This window comes from Corvus brachyrhynchos, unplaced genomic scaffold (assembly GCF_000691975.1).
Source record: "Corvus brachyrhynchos isolate BGI_N302 unplaced genomic scaffold, ASM69197v1 scaffold46, whole genome shotgun sequence".
Lineage (NCBI taxonomy): Eukaryota > Metazoa > Chordata > Aves > Passeriformes > Corvidae > Corvus > Corvus brachyrhynchos.
Genome location: NW_008238838.1, coordinates 1,838,554 through 1,857,542, shown reverse-complemented (window position 1 = coordinate 1,857,542; position 18,989 = coordinate 1,838,554). Strand labels below are relative to the sequence as shown.

General features: G+C 45.2%; 1 protein-coding gene across 1 annotated transcript in view; it reads right to left on the bottom strand.

The window, feature by feature from the left end:
* PKNOX2 (PBX/knotted 1 homeobox 2) overlaps positions 1 to 18,573 on the bottom strand; it is a 46,321-nt gene extending 27,748 nt beyond the window's left edge. Inside the window, 6 exon segments of the mRNA XM_008636895.2 lie at positions 591 to 699; positions 9,386 to 9,461; positions 9,784 to 9,935; positions 14,123 to 14,239; positions 17,021 to 17,105; positions 18,491 to 18,573. Coding sequence (XP_008635117.2) covers positions 591 to 674 — 84 coding nt within the window. The 5' untranslated portion in view covers positions 675 to 699; positions 9,386 to 9,461; positions 9,784 to 9,935; ... (1 more) ...; positions 17,021 to 17,105; positions 18,491 to 18,573.
* Between the last annotated feature and the right edge of the window lie 416 nt (positions 18,574 to 18,989).

Sequence of the window (18,989 nt, the reverse complement as noted above, 5' to 3'; positions counted from 1 at the left end):
AGAGCGGAAACGTGATACAAATTTACCCCAAAAAAATCTTGGGATGGGCTTCAAGGTGCAGGACCACCTCCAAAATCCATCCTCAACTCCCAGGTCCAGCCCACTGGGGTGCTCCAGAAGAGTTTCTCTTGGACAAACTCCTCTTCTTATAATAACTTGACTCCATAACGATGCTTGGAAAAGTTATTTGACCACTTAGAGCACCACTGGAGATGAAATCTTTTTTCTCCCCTGCCACAAGTTATTAAAAAATGCCATTGAAATAAATCAAAGGCCATTCCTATGACTAAACCTGCCCTGGTTCAGTCAAATGTTTCATCTTTCCAGCTAATTAACCTGCTGTTTGCAATCATGCCACCATGTCAGCTCTCCAAGAAGACCCAAAGACCCCAGAATAAGACAAAAAGGGGAAAAAAAACATAGTTTTACCCAAAACCTTTCAGTCTTGGAGACTGACAGGAAGGGTTTTAATTTTGCCAGTCTCTGAGATGAACGCTCTGGGGTGAAATACTTTGTCATGGCCATTATTTAGGAAATCAAAGAAGTGAATGAAGGAGTTGGGGGTCCCGAGGGGTCTGGAGGACACTCACCTGTGGGGTGTCTTGGTAGGGAGGAGGAGGCACTGTCTGGGTGGCCATCATCGTCAAAGCTGGTGCCGGGGAGACATGGTGCATCCTGCTTGGGAGTCACATCGAGAACCTGCGGGCAGGAGAACGAAGCTGCTGGATTACAAGGGATCTCTCCCCCCAGAAAAATCCCACAGAAAGGGAAGAAAAAGAAAGGCAGGAAGGAGAGGTGACATTCCTCACACAAGCACTGAGCTCTACCCACACAGCCCCTGGGAGAAACTCAAGGTGATTTGATCACCCTTACCATGCTTTGATGATTTTTTGTGATTTGTGATTTTGGGTAAGAAATGCATCAGGGTGAAGAGAAGCAGCAGGCCACTGGCAGGGAGATCTTCACTGGACAGCAGCCAGGCAAAGGGAGAGCTCTTGGAGATGATGGCTGCCATCAGTGAGACTCATTATATTTTCTCCCTTGTGAACCCTGGTGCACCCAGGGCATTTTCTTTCCACCCCTCATGCCTAACCCTGGTGCCTAAATGGGGATTTCCAACCCCCTTCCAGTTATTCCTCTTTTTTGGAAGGAGAAAGATGAATCATAAATGCAAAACTTGCCATTTCCTTCAATTATACACTAAACCCTCCTAAAACGATGTGTCTCTTTGCCTTTGGCCACCACACAGTCGCATCCTCAAGCACTGCACGCTCAGCTCAGAAGGGACATCGAGAATCCAGTGTGGGGATTCACCAACATCTTAAACTCCTGTGTTGTGCTGTCCAACCCAGCTGACTCCTGTGTTGAGGTCACTGATCCCACGGCGATTGAATGCTCAGAAATGTGGAAACTCTTGTTTGATTTGAACCAGGGAACAAACCTGGATTTTGCACACCCCATAAACCAAGGAGACAGCCCTCATGCCAGCCTCAACCTCTCTGGAAGTTGCTGCTTTCTGAAAATGCCGAGTTCTCTGGCAGGAAAACAAACTAATTTTTTTTGTATCTTCAGGTCCAAAGGAGATGGAGAAAAAAGAGGGGCACCAGGAAGGGACAAATCTGTAGTGGAGCACTTGGCTGGGAGAAGTCCCCAACGATAGACCCAGTGGCAGATGTGACCCAAAAGCAATTCTTGGGCTGAAAATACCTCCTCTCCCACTATTTCACTGCAGCTGTGTGGTTGCTTCAGAAGAAAAGCCAATAATCTTGGCTAAATTCTTTTAAAAACTGTCCTGCCCTCTCTGTGGCTCAGAGCTCTGTTTTGGGCCAACTCATGAAGTCACCAGGAAATCTTCCTGGGCTCTCTAAAAGTGCATTTCTTCTTGCCATGCCTCCTTTTTGTAAGGGATGACATCTCTCCAAGAGACGTCCCTGTTATGATGCCCATGGATGCACTGGCTTTCCCGCTGGCTTCTCATCCATGGCACCATCCCATGAAGAAATGCAGAAAGTTATGTAAAGTCCCCTGACATTGTGAGGGAATATAACCAAAAAACAGAGTCAGTAACCAAAAAGCAGAGTCACCATGGCTTTCACCAGGAAATGGTGACAGGCAGGAAGGTGCAAGGAAGAGGAATGGGGGCACAGATGAGCTCAGTCCAAACCGAGGCACATCTGGGAATCTTTGGGAAAAATGTACAGAGTCCTCTCTATGAGGTCCATGGTTATTTGGGGGAAGAGGTGCAGTATCCTGATATCCTCGAGGCTTCAGGCTTTTCCAGGCACTGAGTTCACAAATGCACCATATCCAAATGGAAAGCCAAGCGCTGCATGCACGGGATGAGCATCAACAACTCTTCTTTATTTTGCATGAAAAAATGAGGTTATTCTTTCTTATACTTTGCACAAATATGGATAACCCATGAACTGAGTACTAAGAAATCACACCCAAAATCCTGTGCATTGTGAAGGTAGATCAGGGTTCTTGCATGACACAGACCTCTAGCAGCGAGGATATTGCATTTATGGGATTAAAATGATGTTTTTCATCTTTTTCCTCCCAACAGCAAAATAGCAGGAGGCAAAATTATCTGCTCCTGAGTGAACTCACGCTTAAAATCTTTGATGTCCAATGTCAAAACTCAGCTTGCAGCTGCAGGCACACAAATATCCGTGTCCTCGGGGGGTAACACCAAGGGAAAAACCTCCCCACCAGAAACTGCTGCAGCTGGGGAAAAGCAGAATTTAGCACTGTGACAGTCTGGACATCTGGGAAGCTAAAAAAAAAAGACACTTGCTATTTTGGTAAAAATACCCTGCTTGGCATCTATTGTTCCTGCCAGGAGCGATCCTACAACCAGCACGTGGCAATTTACTGTGGGGTGTGAGCTTTTTGGGTGAGTCTATTCCCAGAAGGTGGCAGCCCAGAGCCCCATTTAATTGCTGAAAAATATCTAAGCTGCTCAAATCGAGCCGTTCATTGAGGTTTATGGGTGTTGATTTGGAGAACAGGACTCACAGCCAAATGGGGGGGGAAAAATAAAAAAAAGAGGATAAAAGTGGGAGACAGCTGTTGCCAATAGCAGTGTATTTATCTTGGGGGAAACAAATGCACTCAGGCACCGTAAATATCCAGGAAAGTGTCTGGTGCCCACAGGAAAAGCTGGACAGGTGTTTCACATGGGAGCCCCCAGCCATGAATCTCAGGATAACAGTGCAAAGCTGTCAGCCCCATGGATTTATGGGCAGCCAACACAGGCAAGGGTTGAAAGCTGCTATTATTTGCATTAACCCTTACTTATTTTTTGTATTTTTTATTTTATACATTAATCCCCTCTCTTTTCTTTCTTTCCCCCACTCCTGAAATTAATTTGTCTGCGTGAGCTCTTGACTATGAGCATCCAGATATGGGAAGGAGCAGAGCATCACCAAACCCCTGCCAACTCCTTCCAGCCCACCTCAAGGTAATGTTCAAATCCTGGGTGAGGAGTGAGTTCTGAGGATCTGGAGATCAAGGAGGGCAGGAATTGCAGCCAACTCCTGCGGGATTTGCACAGAAGAAAGAAATGGTGAGCAATAAAACCCATAAAGGCTCTTTCATTTCCGGAAGCAGCAGCACTTCACATTTTGGCAGCGACTTGAGATCAAAGTATCCTAAATTTCCTTATGAAATAAAATTATTTCAGCTATCACTGAAATGTTGCCATTACGTTGGAAATGTATTTCCCAAAGAGCTTGTGCCTATCTAAAAGACTCTCAGATTTATAGGCTGGGGTTTTTACCAGCAATATATTACATCCTTTTTCAAGCAAAAATAATTAAAGACTAAGTTGAAAAGTTGGGGGTTTTTTTCCATGTGGTCACTGATGCCTAAAAACACTTAAAAAACCAAAGTATTGTCAGTCACCCACCACCCTCCAGGTGAATATGACCTCCTTGATTAATAAAACAGCCATAAGCCCATATTAGAATGGTTAGGGCTAGTTAGAATTAGGGCTGAATGCAAAAAAAAAAATTTTAAAAAAAATTAAAGATCCCTTTTATGGACTCTACATCACCGTTTTCAAAGCAAAATATTAATATTCAATCTGTAAAACACAATTCTTGTTTCTGAACCAATGGGAAAATGGGGATCACTTTTTCTAGCTCACTGAGAAGCTTCTGCCCCACAGCAATACGTGCAACTGATAACAGAGGATTCAACACGAGAAATCAGAAAATCAACTTTTCAGGCATTTCTTCTTCGCCACCTGAAGCATCAAAATTATTAGAGATACTTGAGGATGTTTTTTTCCAGCCACAGAAGGCATTTTTCTGTATTAAGGGAAGATTGCCTTTTCTAAAGGGGATTTTTCTGAAGCGGGGATGCTGTGAGATTTGCAATGCCGCCGTGTCAGTCACGCTCTCTCCACAGCAGCTGCGAGTTTTTTATGTCACCATCTTCACAGAGGGCTTGTGCAGGCTGAAGTTGATGATATATGCATTCAGCTAAGTTAAAATGAAGAAATATAGCAGAGGAGGGAGGGAGAGGGTCCTCCAGAGGACGATACATCTCACTCGGAACCGCCAGGACAGGCTCACTCTCGGCGGGTGATGCCAACTCTTGATTGGCCATAAAGCGAATTAAGAGTGACCCTCTCCTCTTGAATGTCTCATTTCTATCCACAAACCTTCACCTTCTTTGCTTGTTTTTACCAAAATTCACGCATTACCCGGAAAGATGAATACCAGGTTTTCATACTATTAAAGGAAGTCCCTTATGCCACCCTGAGCTTATTAAAAATAAACCAAATGCTGCTAAATGGTCAAAACCAGAAAAGAATCCAATTTTTCAAGACATTACCCATTCTGGGCCATCCCTCCATGTTCAAGGTTGCTTCCAAATAAGCTCATGTAACACCTCATCTGGGGAGACCAGGAACATTTGTGCAACAGATACCAATGTGCCACCAAATAGTTGTAATATTTGTTAAGAATATATGGTAGCCAAATTTTCTCAATCCAATCCCAGGAGGTTTTCTTGCCCTGGGAACATCTTGTGCTCTCAGCCAAGACACTGGATTTACTAAATGCTGACCTTTGTACCCTTCCCAGCATCCCATTATTAGTTATTGCCTGGTAAAAAAAGGAGAAATTGAGTCTTTCTGCTACAAGCAAGGGTTAAAGCAGGTAGTGATTTGATATTTCTGTAGAATAAACTCCAGACCAGAGCAAATCCCTTTTCTATTTTTCTCCTAAAAAAGCAGTTGGTCAATACATAAGCACTGGGATGAAAGGGAGAGGGAAACACCGTGTTGGACAATGCCAAACAAAACTCTTGCCAAACACTGGTTTGGAATGTCACTGGATGGGCCCCTGAGCACCAGGAAAAGGAGCATTTGTTTATTTCATATTTTCATCTAGGTATGTAATTTTTTGTTGTTGTTGAATATTTGCATGTATTTGTTATTTGTATTTATTGACTTAATATTTCCCAATCCTCCTCCCAACTTCAGCTCCATAGAAAGGATGGAGCTGCTTCAGTGGATTTCTGATGAGAACAACAATTACTGCTAAATATTTCTCTCCTCTCCAAAGATACCCATCTCTGAAAGGCTCCAGGGATATCTCTGCAACATAAACATGAGAATAAAACCTGCAAGAGCCAGTCAGAGCTTTAGTAGACAAGGTTAATGTACCTTGAACGGCAGCATTAAACAACTTTGCTCATTTTTTTAAGTGGAGAGCTGAGATACCTACGTACCTTTTAAAGTGTTATTTTTATAGGGGAAGACCATTAAAGCACCTTCCAAAACAAACTGGCACAGGGAAACATCAAAGAAGCTTCTTCAAAGTAACCTGACAATACTTGAATTTTGTGCAACCCAGCCCTCTGCCCAAGAAAAGTTCCCAAAAGAGCAAGTTGTGATTTTTTTCAGCAAATCAAAAAGCTTTGAAGTGAAGTGTAGCTGAGGAACCCCAAAAATGCAGAAAGTTCCTCTTGCTGGGCATGAAATGCCCAACAAAAATTTCTGGTTCCCTTGTAAAAAATAGGGAGCAGAAGAATTTTCCAACTGTTCTTCTCTGAGAGCAACTACCTCTGGAAAATTTATGTCCAAAGTCTAAAGTCTTGCCCTATGCTTTCAAACCTTGGCTTGTGCTCTTCATTCTCCATCGCAACCTGCTAATTCCATGAGTCAGGAATCACTGAGCACCCACATTTCCATCATGCAAACACCAAATCTCAAACCCACACTGGCAATGAGAAGGTCACAGAATCACAGAATAATCTGAGTTGGAATGGACCCACAAGGATCATCAAGCCCAGCTTCTGGCCCTGCACAGCACCATCCCCAAGAGTCACACCACACATCTGAGAGTATTGTCCAAATGCTTCTTGAGCCCTGGTAGCCTTGGGGCCATGACCACTGCCCTGGGGAGCCTGGTCAGTGCCCAACCACACCCTGGGTGAAGAACCTTTCTCTAATATCCAACCTAAGCCTCCCCGACACAACTTCAGGCCATTCCTTTGGGTCCTGCCACCAGGCACCACAGAGATGAGATCAGTGTCTGCCCCTCCTCTTCTCCTCACGAGGAAGTTGAACACTCTGATGAGTCTCCCCTCCGTCTCCTCCAGGCTGAGCAGACCAAGTGCCCTCAGCTGTTCTCATGCAGCTTCCCCTCAAGACCCTTCACCATGTTTGTTGCTCTCCCTTGGATGCTCTCTAACAGTCCAATATTGTTCTTACACTGTTGTGCCCAAAACTGCCCACAGGACTGCAGGTGAGGCCACCCCAGAGCAGAGCAGAGCAGAGCAGAGCAGGACAATCTCCTCCCTCACCCAGCTGGTGATGCTGGGCCTGAAGTCCCCTAAAACAAGAATGTCCCTCCTGGTTGCCAGGGCACTGCTGACTCAAATTCAACTTCCCATCAACCAGGACCCCCAGGTCCCTTTCTGCAGAGCTGCTTTCCAGCATTTCATTCCTTTGTCTGTCTGTACTTCCAGGGTTGCCCCATCCCGGGTGCAGAATCTGGTACTTCCCCTTGTTGAACCTCATGGTGATGGCCCAGTCCTCTAATCTGTCAAGGTCTCTCTGCAGGGCCTCCCCACCTTCGAGGGATTCAACAGCTCATCCCAGTTTTGTATCGCCTGCGAACTTGCTTAATGTCCCTTCCAGTCCTGCATCCAAGTCATTTATGAAGATGTTGAAGTGCACAGGGTAGAGGACAGAGCCCTGCAGAGCCCCACCAGTGACAGGCTGCAAGTCTGATGCCACCTCATCCACCGGAACCCTTTGGGCCCGACCCAAGGCAGTTGCTCAAACACGCTCATGCAGCTGTGGGCCGGACATTTGTGCAGAGGATACTGTGACAGATGGTATTGAAGGCTCCATCCCCAAGGTCCCTGCCAGGCTAAGAAGAGCTTCTCGGAGGACATAAAAGGTGATGGCAAAAAATTTGATGAGTTTTGGAGACATGAGCTGGAAGAAGAGGTTTAAGTGTGGGTCTGAGGTGAATGAGGTGATGGGAAACTCTAGGATTTGTGAATTCTACAAAATTTCTGTTCCAAGACCAAAGGTGATACCAGCGCTGTTGCTTGAGGATGGGTATCTGAGAAGAACATGCTCAAAAACTGTCCTGCTCTGCAAAAATTTAATCATCATTTAAGTTTTTCCAGTCCAAAATGACAGCTGCAGTCCTTCACCAATGTCCTGGCTTCAACCAGGACAGAGTGAATTTTTTACAGTAGCTGGGAGTAAATCTCAGCCTGGTCTGAACTCAACACAATGAGGAAATTGGGGTCAAAAAAGGACTGGAAAGTGTTTAGATAGGCTAAATTTTTTTCACAACTTTTTCTGCACAATGACAAAAGGTATGGCCTGGCCTCGGAAGTGCATCTTGCGGTCAGAGGGGCTTCAGGAGGAGGAGAGCAGAAACAGTTTTGTGCCTGGAAACTGGGGAGACCAGCACACAGTGGAAAAAGCCACGGGAAACCAAGGTTTTTCTCAGAAGCCTTCAGGAGAGGTAATTTCTATCATTAACCACTTAGAGTGATGCCAGCCCAGTGTTCCAGAAGGTAATCAGGTGGACACCCACCAGCACATCTTTCTGTGCCTTTAAAGGAAGGTGTCTGGACCTTGCTGGCACAATTTGCTGAGTTCAGGTTTGGTCTCCTTGCTGGAGATACTTCCAGGCCAGGTTGCACTTGTGTCCTCCACAGACACATGCTCATGTTCTCCACAGTTCCTCCAAAGAGAACAACCCAAGGCACACAAAATACATGGCAGGGTACTGAGTCCTTTCATGCAAGCACTGGGCAGCTCACTTTGAAATACAGACTGGAAACAGGGCATCAAGGCAGGGAGGATCCCCCCACAAAGTGGTCATTGTGGTGACCCCAACATCCCCGACACTCACCAGAAAAGTAATTTCAAAGTGAACCCAACCTGTACCTTTATCAGACTGAGGAGATATTCATCACTTCCTTCATCGTGTGGTTTTTGTTTTAGCTGAAGCAATGTCAGCAGGAGGAATCAGGGCGTAAAGGGCAGCCTGGAGGAAATAATCCTCCCCTTATTGGCTGCTTCTTACTAAAAGGGACTTTCAGAGGAGGCAAGACTCAAAACAAAAGACTCAAAGAAAAGATGCTCTGCTGGGCCACGGACCAAATGAAGGTTTTGGGTTTTTCCCTGAGAAGCCCCCACCCTAATGTAATCAGTTTAAGAAGAAACCAGGCACTTTTGCAGAATATTTACACAAATTGAAGGTGCCACTCCCATTTTCAGTGACCAAAGACTTCTCTTTGTTCCTACAGGAGGGAAGTTGTAGCCAACAGGGTTTTATTTTCTGTGTCACCGGCCGGGTGCCCTGGTTTTGGCACAGATCGAGTACATTTGTCACTCTGTCAAGCCCTAATTTTAGTGATCGGGGTTGACTAAAGGACTGTGAAACCCTTGGTTTCATGTACATCTTATTTTAAGCTCTGCATTTTGTTTATTTTTAGTTGGTGACCATTTCTCTGCACCCTACTGCCGGCTGTGCCAAAATTTTGCAGTGATAACAGCCCATATTTCGGAGTATTTTCACAAAAATATATCTGTGTTTTCCTCCAGGCTGCTTATGCCTTGTAGGGCTCTTAACAATATGTTATCAACACTTGAGCTTTAAAACAAGACTCTCTGCACAGACTGATTTCTTAAAAAAAGAAAAAGTGCAATTCTCTCCTGAAATGCTCACTGCATTTAGGGAAGGGTTGATACAATTTAAATGCAACAGAAAACAGCAGAAATTCCTCCAAATAGAGCCACTCCAAGGTCATGACTCGCCACATCCTGCTCAATTAACACACATAATTGCACAATTAATATCTATAATTGCTTAATTAATATAAAGCAAAGCAGCCTTACTGTTAGGGGGTGCTCAGGGAGCCACTGCCCTGGAAGTGTCCTCCCACTGCCCCGAAAACTGGGTAGGGATCACAACCTGGGAAAGCAAACATGAAATATTTGAATACTGAGAGAAAATGAAGAAATGAGAAAGTGAAATATTAAGCAAAGGATGAAGGTCTGCACTAGGAAAGGTATTCTGGCAGTGCCAGTGAAGCCATGGTGGGCAAGTCTGCTCTTAATGCACTTGTTTTGAAGGATGATGGTGAAAATAGAAGGAACCAAGGAAAATGGAGGTGGGAATATCCCCTGGAGATGAAAGCAGGACTGATGTCTGAGCTAGATCAGGGTTTTTCCCCAGCAGGTTTGAACACCTCCAGAAAAAAAGAAAAAATAAATGAGATTTTTAGAGGTCGAACCGAGATATGTCCAGAAAACGCAGGTGTGCTTGTGGTTGGTCTGTCCACAGAGGATGGAGGTCAACGTAGTCCTGCCCCGTCCTTTTCGACTCCTGGTCGGTGGCAAAAGCTCGTCAGGGGATCACACTGAGGGTTACTGGTACAATCTGGGTCTGAAAAGGAGAGAAAAGAGAAAAAGGAATGAAACAGCACTGCTGTTGGCTGTGCCCCCATTTCATGTTGCCATTTCCCTGGTTAATTACAATCCTTGCTTGCGTGTAAATGTGTTTTTATACTTGGGCTCAGACAGAGTGAACTGGGGAACAGCCACTACCTCAGAAATGGGGGAGCTCCCAGACACGGTTTAATAAGGAGAAGTCCATCCATATGTTAGAGATGATTTTACAACTACCAAAAATCTGGCCTTTATGGGACTGGGATTTCTAGGCCCATCTCAGCAGTTTCAGTGGAAAAACGAAGATGGGCTGAGCAAGGACCAGCACAGCCACCGACACAGGGGTGTTCTGTGTTTGACTGCAAAAAAAAGGAATACAAGAGATAAAATTCACCACATCTCTCCATATATATCACCCCTAGTGAGCCCCTCGGCTCTTCAATATCCATCTGATGAACGTCCCTCTACATACATCACCTCCAGATATTACCTGTGTGTCTATAAACATCACCTGAGATCTCCAATATATGTCTGATATATCTACCTTGATATATATCTCCTGGTAGAGAGCTCCTCAGATCTCCAATATAAATCCCTTATATTATATATATATAGTCCAACATATGCCCCTCGATACACACAACCTCTGCCAAGCTCCTCCAATCTCCAGTCTAGCACTGATGTATCACCTCGATACAAACCAACCCCCGACAAGCCCTCACCAAGGCACACCTGACATACACAACTCTGATACATGGCACCAGGCTGGAGCTCCTCAAATCTCAGACAATCATCTGACAAGGCACACATCATCTTCAGGGAGCTCCTCAGAGCTCTGATAGATGTCCCATGATACGTGTCGCCTCCAGAGAGCCGCTCAGATTTCAATACACATCCAATATACCTCCCCTGATACGTGTAACCTGTTCCAGAGCTCCTCGGATTGCTGATCTGTGCCTAACACAGACACGTGTATGTACACCTCCATGTGCTGAACTGCTGATTTGAATGCACCTCTGATACATGCACCTCCAGTTGCACACCACCTCCAAGGAGCTCCTCAGATGCCCAATACCCATCTGAGATACCTGCACCTCCGGAGCACTCCTCAGATCCCCACGACACACCTCAGGGATGCATCACCAGCAGAGAGCTATGGCTCGTGTGGTGAGGCCAGATAGGAGATCCATGAGAACTGTTTCCCCTGGTTTTAATTCCACCCCAAACCCCAGGCAGTAACACCACCTGCAGTTCTGGGCCTTCACAGCAGGCATTCATCATCTCAGCCAGGAACATGGGTCCAAGAGAGTTACATGGGGAAGCTCGCATAGGAAGTGCCATTTCTGGAAACCTGGCCTAAGGTCATTGCCCAAGGAGAGATATGGAAAGAACGGGGTCATCTCGGGGCAAAACACGGCAGAAACCTCCAACCGTGGAAAACTTGGTGAAAGGTGCTTCTTGACTTCTCAGGCCAGTGCAGGTCCTGCTGAGAGACTGAGAGACCTAATCTGGGTTACACTAAGTGCTCAGAAGGGCCTGAGTCCAGAACTCTTCCACCACAACAGCAGGTGAAATATTAATGGTTATTTCTGGTAAAGAATTTATGCTCATGCCTCAGAGGAACATGAATGGGCTGATGCCAAATACCTGTAGTGAACCTGGGATTTGATTTTCATTGGATTTGTCCTGGCATCATGATGAAAAAGCTCGTTTTGCACCAGTCCTTCATCCCTATAAAGACTTTTTTTTATCACACAGGAAAGACTTTTGTCATCTGGGCTTGCTGTGTGAACAAAACGTGAGGACTGGGGGAAAAGAGGCAGAAATAAGGCTCTGTCACTTAAAAGTGCTCTGATAGACTGGCAGACTGATTTTCATCCTTGGACGTGGTCAGGCCTGAGGTCTTGGATGCTGCATGCATGTAGGACAAAAACATTTGCAACTTCTGCAGAAATGATGCCACTTTTGTCCCCATCATGAAGAACACCAAGAGCCAACCCCACCAGGGACATCTCCCTGAACACCCTTGCAGAGAGAGAAAGGAGTCTTTTTGAGCTGGCACACACTTTTAGCAACTTCAAAAGGCATCCTTTGAAGTTTAGCAAAGGCCTTTGAAGTCCTCCCGATGCGAAAGGGAATGGAGGAGATGCCTCCTTCAAGATGCTCCACCACAGGCAATGCAAGGCAGCAAGATCCATGGTGTCCCAGGCGCTCATGGTTGTAATTCAGCAGCTGCCCGAGGGTCATGAATGAGACACCATTTCTGACAAGTCATCAATCCCCCCAAATGCCCTAAATCCTGATCTAGTCGACCTGAATAGCATCCAACAGCAGAGAGGGGAGCCCAGTATCCTGGGATGGCAGCCTGTACCCTGGGTGCAAAAAGCCAAGGGCATCCTTGTTAATAAAGATTTAATGAAGTGTAAGGGAATGCTAATAAAGCTGACATTTAGCAAAACAAAATTCAGGATTTTTGCACAAAGTGTAGGATTTTAAAGCAAGAAGGCTCTTCCCAGCAAGTCACTTTGTTTCTTCCAATGTGAGCGGGCCACAATGCTTCCAACCTCATCATGTCAATGCTGTTTAATTGTGACTACCATGTTTTAATAAACTTAATGCCAGCTCCTCTGACTTAGGGGGAAACCACAAACAGTGAAATCCCCAATAATGCTGAGTTTTATTGAATTATTTTTATACCTCACACTATGCCCAGCAGCAAGCTCTACTGGCCCCGAACTCCACACTCGTGGGGATAACCAAAGAAAAACCCTGTAGGTGTGAAAAACAGTACAAATGCAGAAATCAAAGCTCAAATTTCAGTTAACCCTTTAAGGAGCTCCAAGGGATGATCGTGATATACCTTTGCAACACCTGCTGCCATCTGCAATGAGGACTTCTGTGACAAAAACCTTTGGTGTGTTGGGGTTTTCCCCACACAGTGCAATTTCTGTAGCATCTCCAGCATCTGGATAAGGGCTGCGGCCAAGTGTTGGGGATGCTCAAAGGGGCAAAGAGGAATACAGTATTTTCATTTCAGAAAAAAAACTGGTGATGCACAAACCCCACCCTTTCTCTGAGAGAGTAAAAGATTTAAGATGTGCCCACACACCCAAATATTTTTGTATTTGTGCAAAAGCAAAGCTGCTTTGAGGCAAAACACAGTTGGGAGAGACAGGTATTGGTGGAGCCCTGCTGTAGGTGACTCACATTATCCAAACAGGGCATGGAGAGAAATACTGGACATCCCCACCCCAGACAAGCACATGTGAACACATCTGGATCCAGGGAACAAAAGCAGCCTCTCTCCACTGTGCTGATAAATAATGGAAAGGCAAAGTGCCCTGCAGAAGCAGCACCATACTGTTCGGCCTCGGGCGAGACGGAGGAAAATTCGGTACCCATGAGGTCTGGAACAGTGGGATTAATAACACATCAATTTTAATGCAGGGTGGCTTGTACGGTTTTTTCCCTTTTCCCTTTTTTTTTTTTTTTTTTTTTTTCCTGCTTCACAAACAGCAAAGTGAATGTTTGAGCATCTCAGTGGGGGGTTAATGAGGACTCTGATTAGTTATTCAGATTTGCCGATGCTGCCTACATCCATCCTCGGATGGGGGAATAACAGGAAAGGGTTTGCAGAAAAAGCTCTTAGAGATGACCTGCTTGGCTTTCACAGCTCAGGCAGATGAAGGCTTTGAGGGGCCCATGTTACAGGGGTCCCCAACCCCAGAATCCTAGTGCCAACTTTGGGATGGAAAAGCATATTTTCCCATCATTTGTAGGGGATGGAAAAAGCTGCTGCACGTTCAGCCATGCCAATTCCTGTAAAGTTTCGGAGGAAAATACTTGGATTTTTTTCACATGAAAAAAAAAAAGATTCTCAGCTGCCCTTAATAAAATTTGTGTGCAATTGTGGTCAGAAGTATATGGCCAAAAATGACGGGTGGATGGATGCAAGGATGCATGGATTCATGGATGCAAGGATGTATGGACACACAGAGTCATGGATGAACATACGTGGTGAAAAGATACATGGACACATGGAGGCAAGGGTGGAAGAAAGGATGGATCATCCTGTAAAAGCCACCACTGGGCTGCAACAATGCAACAACTGCTGCAGTATTTTCTACAGCATCCCATAAAAGTCTAACAGTGGTTTATGTCCTTGTGGAAAAGCAATGAGCTCACCTCCTTGCTCCTTGACCCAGGGACATTTTAAGCAGGTTGAGCTCACATCAGTATTTTAAGAAGGTGGAACTGCTGTATTTCAGGGTTGCTTTCCAGATTTAGGCTTTTGTTCTTCACCTGCATCAAAAATCAAAAGGGAACCTGAGAAAATAAATGGCAGGTGTCCAAAATGCTGCTGCAAAAGGCCTAAAGGATGGAGCCAGGGAGGTGTTTCATAGCATTGCAAAGGGGCTAATAAAAAAATATAGGCATTATTTTAGGATTGACTCTAGGATTCATTATTTCTTCATCAAGAAGAAATATTTGAAGGATGAACAGGAGGGTGAAGGCACTGTCTCAGTGGTAAATTCATCCTAAGAACACTTTATTTCTTCTTGGCTCTATTGACCCAGTTGGCTCTTGCTTTGAGCATCACTCAACCTAGCACCCAACTGGGGTTTGGGGGGGCTAAACTCCCTGGTCTTTGTGTCATTTCCCACAACACCTGCCAGAATCTCAGAGGAAAGACAAACTGGAGTTATCCTTCCTATTTCACGTTGAGGCACTCCATCCCAAACAGGCTCTTTTCCCAAGGACTGCCTCCATATGCTTTGTCTGGGTTTTAAACGGTGTGTTAATTGTTCTGAATTAACAGCTCCAGCTGGAGAAGCAAACAACCAATTTGCAACCTTAAGATAACACCCAACTTATCTCAAGTGATTTAAGTTGGGAGTTTGTTTGGTTGGTTGGGGGGGGGTTTAGTGGTTTTTGGGGTTTGGGTTTTTTTTTTTTTTGAGGGGAAATAGCACCTTTCTGGTTGTGAATGCACTGTCCAGAGCTTGGCTAAAATCACTCCGTGCACCCAATCCACCCGGGGTGGCCACTGGCACATGGCCACAGAAGGAGGTGGGATTGTAGGACAAAGAGAAAAAATGAAAAATTTCTGCATTTCATTTTACTTTAGAGACAGGAAAAATATAATATATCCTCATCACTGCTGGGCAAACCACTGACTGCAGAAGGGCTAAGGGTTATTTTCTCCCCAACACATGGGGGTTTTTTATTACACAGAATCAGAGAATCCCAGAATGGTTTGGGTTGGAAGGGACCTTAAAACTCATCTTGTTTCAACTCCCTGCCACAGGCAGGAACCCCTTCCACTATCCCAGGTTGCTCCAAGCCCCGTCCAGCCTGGCCTTGGGCACTGCCAGGGATCCAGGGGCAGCCACAGCTTCTCTGGGCACCCTGTGCCAGGGCCTCCCCACCCTCACAGGGAAGAATTTCCATTTACAGTTTGTTTCAAAATATTCAAGCTCTCAAATAGACCAAAAAAACCCGTCAGCAAACTCTTTCAAGCTTTCTTCCTTTGCCCTCTTTCATCTTTTTCCCTTTTCTTTTTTTCATTTGCTGCTAGATAGAGGAAGGAAGAAGGAAAGACCATGATGACGATTTGTTTACAACACTGGATCTTCAACATGGATATATCAATATTTTTTTTAATTGTCATTTCAGCAATTTAAATCCTTTCTAATCTCACTCAGGGTGTGGGATTCAAGGAGGAAAGCCCACCCCTCTCTTCCCACCCTTCCATGCCTGGTTTTAAGAGTAGCCAATGGCACTGGCAGTGAAACAGACTCCAAAAGAAAATATTTCTATGATTATGACCGAGTGTCTGCTGCCAGATTGAGTGGAAACTCCTCTTGGTACCTGTCCTGGTTCGAGCCACGAGAGGGTTAATTTTTGCAGTTGCTGGGAGGGGTCAGGGCCAGGTTATTCTACACCACATCATTTTGGGGGGAAGGGCAGGAAAGGGACTCTCTTCCCAGCCGAAGGGAGCAGCTCTAGCTGCAAGGTGAGCATTTTTATATGTGAATCGCTCTCTTTTTTGGTACACTGTTGTTATTAACATTCTTGCTGTTACTGTTTGTTTTCTTCTCTCTTTCCTGTTTCCAGTAAATTGTTCTTATCTCAACCCATCTTTTTGATGATGATCTTTGCCTTTTGTGCCTCCAGTTCTCCAGGAGAAGGGGAGAGGAAAGGGGATCAAGTGAGTGGCAGCTGGTTTGCAGTCTCAGTAGAAGACTGAGACTCTGCAAACTCTATCCCTGCCAAGACTGAGTTGGGAGTCAATGTCCATCAACCCCCAACAGTTTTCCAAGAGCATCGGATAACTGGGGTCGTGGATGGGGTCACGGTCCTCCAACATGGTCTTCTGCTGAAGTTGGGGCAGTGTCTCCATTTTGTCTCCTTTTTCCAGAGAAAAAGGGGGTCTAACTGTGCCCTGAAGACACGAAGAAGGGCCATTAAGATGCAACGACACATCCATCTCCAGTCATGGGAGGCACCTCCAAAATACAGACCCAACTCTGGGGCTGTGGGACTCAGGCAGCCTTGGATGCCCAGATCCCCAGTGCCAAGCTGTGCTACCTGACGACCTCCTGGCACATGGATAAAGTAACAGGAGAAGCGATAAATCACTTTGGCACCTTCCCTGGGCATGGCAGCCCTTGATAAAAAACCAAACCTCAAGGGAGGGAGTCTGACACCACACTACTCCCAGTGCATTCTGTTGCACACATTAATCCTTCTTGATGGAGAATTACAATTAGGGCTCCGTCTTAAGGAGATATCAGCAATCAGATATCTTATCAAATGCCACCTCAATTATTCAAATAATCCCTGGCTCTTAGATTTGGGTGCTGTTTAGGGAAAGCGGTCCGATTAATGTGCTGACACTTCCCCATCACGTCCGACATCCTCAACTTCATGTCTGATTACAGAATTTGCATTCAATTTAATTTTTTCCATCTGGAGTAAATGAATAATCCGAGTACCTACCCCAGCCTTAATTACATTTGTTAAATTAAAAACCTGGGATGTGAGAAATTTAAATGCATGTAGCTCCATGGCCAGACAAACCTGCATGTTCAACCTGCCGCAGCCCTGCCAGCTCCTGCTTCAATTTCTCTTCCTTCCCCACAGCCAGGCATCAAGGAAATTACAACTAGAAAACAAAAATTCTTTCTAAACGATGAAACAATAGATGATCTTTTGACATTTCCAGTGCTGTTTGCAAGGGAATGAGATAAAATGTAATAAATTCATATACTTCTGTGTGTTTCTTGGCTCCAGCAGCTAAAATTTCCATCTCTTTATGCAGGAGTCCTGGGGAGCAGAAATCCTTGATAATGCCAAACAATTCGACACTTTATTTTCTCTTTACTCCACACCATGCAAAACACAGGCTTCAAGCTGCCAGCTGCTGGGAGTGAAACCAGATGCCACATCCCTTTTCCATATGGAAACAGAAATCACCCCGTTTGGGGGGGTCCTGTGCTCCCCTCGGTCGCAGCCCTCCGTGACCCCAGGGCTGCTACTGGCACACAGCAAAGCCTCTCTCCAACAGCAAAAAACCACTATTTCAATGGTGCAGTTGTCGTTTTTTACACCCAGCCTGGCTCAGGCCAGATCCTTGTACCATCAGACTCAGAGAACAGAAAAAAAAATTTGCCCCAAGCCACCACATTTCCTAATTTTAAAATAAAGAAGGTAAACAGAGAGGTGTAAGTAAAACTACTGAACTTGATACATTTTTTAAAATTAACTTAGCAGAAGCTTGCTGAATTTCCCTTCTTCCAGAGGTGATGAAACTCAAAAGGCTGGAATTCATAGGTGGACTCAAAGTGGTGATGAGAAGAGTGTCCAAATAATTAAAGAATAATTAAACATTAAATGGAAGATAAAGCATTACCAGCTCAGACCATTTTAGGAGGAATATTTCAGATATTAATTGGAAATGGGAAATGTCAAATAAATATCTTTGGGTGTTGATCTAGATGTCAGCAGCAATGAAAACGTTGAGGAAAGTCTTTTCTCCACACTTACAAAGACTGAGTTAAATAACTCACATGTGAGTGAGTGCAATGACAACAATCCCCCAGTCTGAGAGACCAGTAATAAAATACGGTTAAAAATATTCAGGGAAAGCCACACTCAGGTAAAGTGAGACAGGTGAGAGCAGAATCAAAAATAGTTTTCCCTTTCCTCCCAGCATGCTTGCAGCTCAGACAACACTTCTGCACTCCCAGGGAGCTGGATTTGACTCCCCAGCCCAAAAAAATCCCTTCAGAGGGGTGTAATAGAGCATCCCCCCAGGCACAGCAGCCCTCAGATTTGGCCATCAGAGCAGGCAACTCGGATGCAGTCTAATGGACCTGCGGTTCCTCATCCTTCCTGACTTTCTTCTGCTTTGTTTGGAGTTAACAGTTATAGCTCCAGAGAAGAAAACATCATGTTTTAGCAATGAGGTCCCCAGCGAGGCTGTTTAAAAATTAATTAGTGCCATGCAATGTATTAGCGATGAATAGTAATTTTAGCTTTTGTACCTACTTCATTGCCTTCTACATGGTTGTTATTCCAGCTTTTCCATGGTCCTCCCAGCCAACCAGGACCTATACAGAGCATACCAAGGAAATTATTGGCTGTGTCTCCTGGAAATACCCAATCCAACAGCAAACACACACCCCAACATGTTCTCTCTGAAGCTTTTAAATAAATCAAGGTCATATTTGCTGAGCTGGCTGGAAGGTTGGGAACCTGCTCTGCTCACAGAGGTTCCAATCATCCCAAAACAGCAGCTGTCCAAGGGTGTGAGCCTGGCTAGACACCCCCCATAGCCCCTGAGCATGTTGTGGTATGGAGGAGGTTGTGGGTCGTGGCTTCATCCAGGAGGGAGGACAGAGGTCCTCCCTCCATGGACAGACATGGGCGGAGATCGCCCAACCCTGAAGATGGAGAACCTTCAAGGATGGAGGTCTGCCAACCCCAGATGTATCTGCCAGCCCCAAGGACGAAGATTCTCCTCTAAACCCAAGGAAGAAGATCCCCG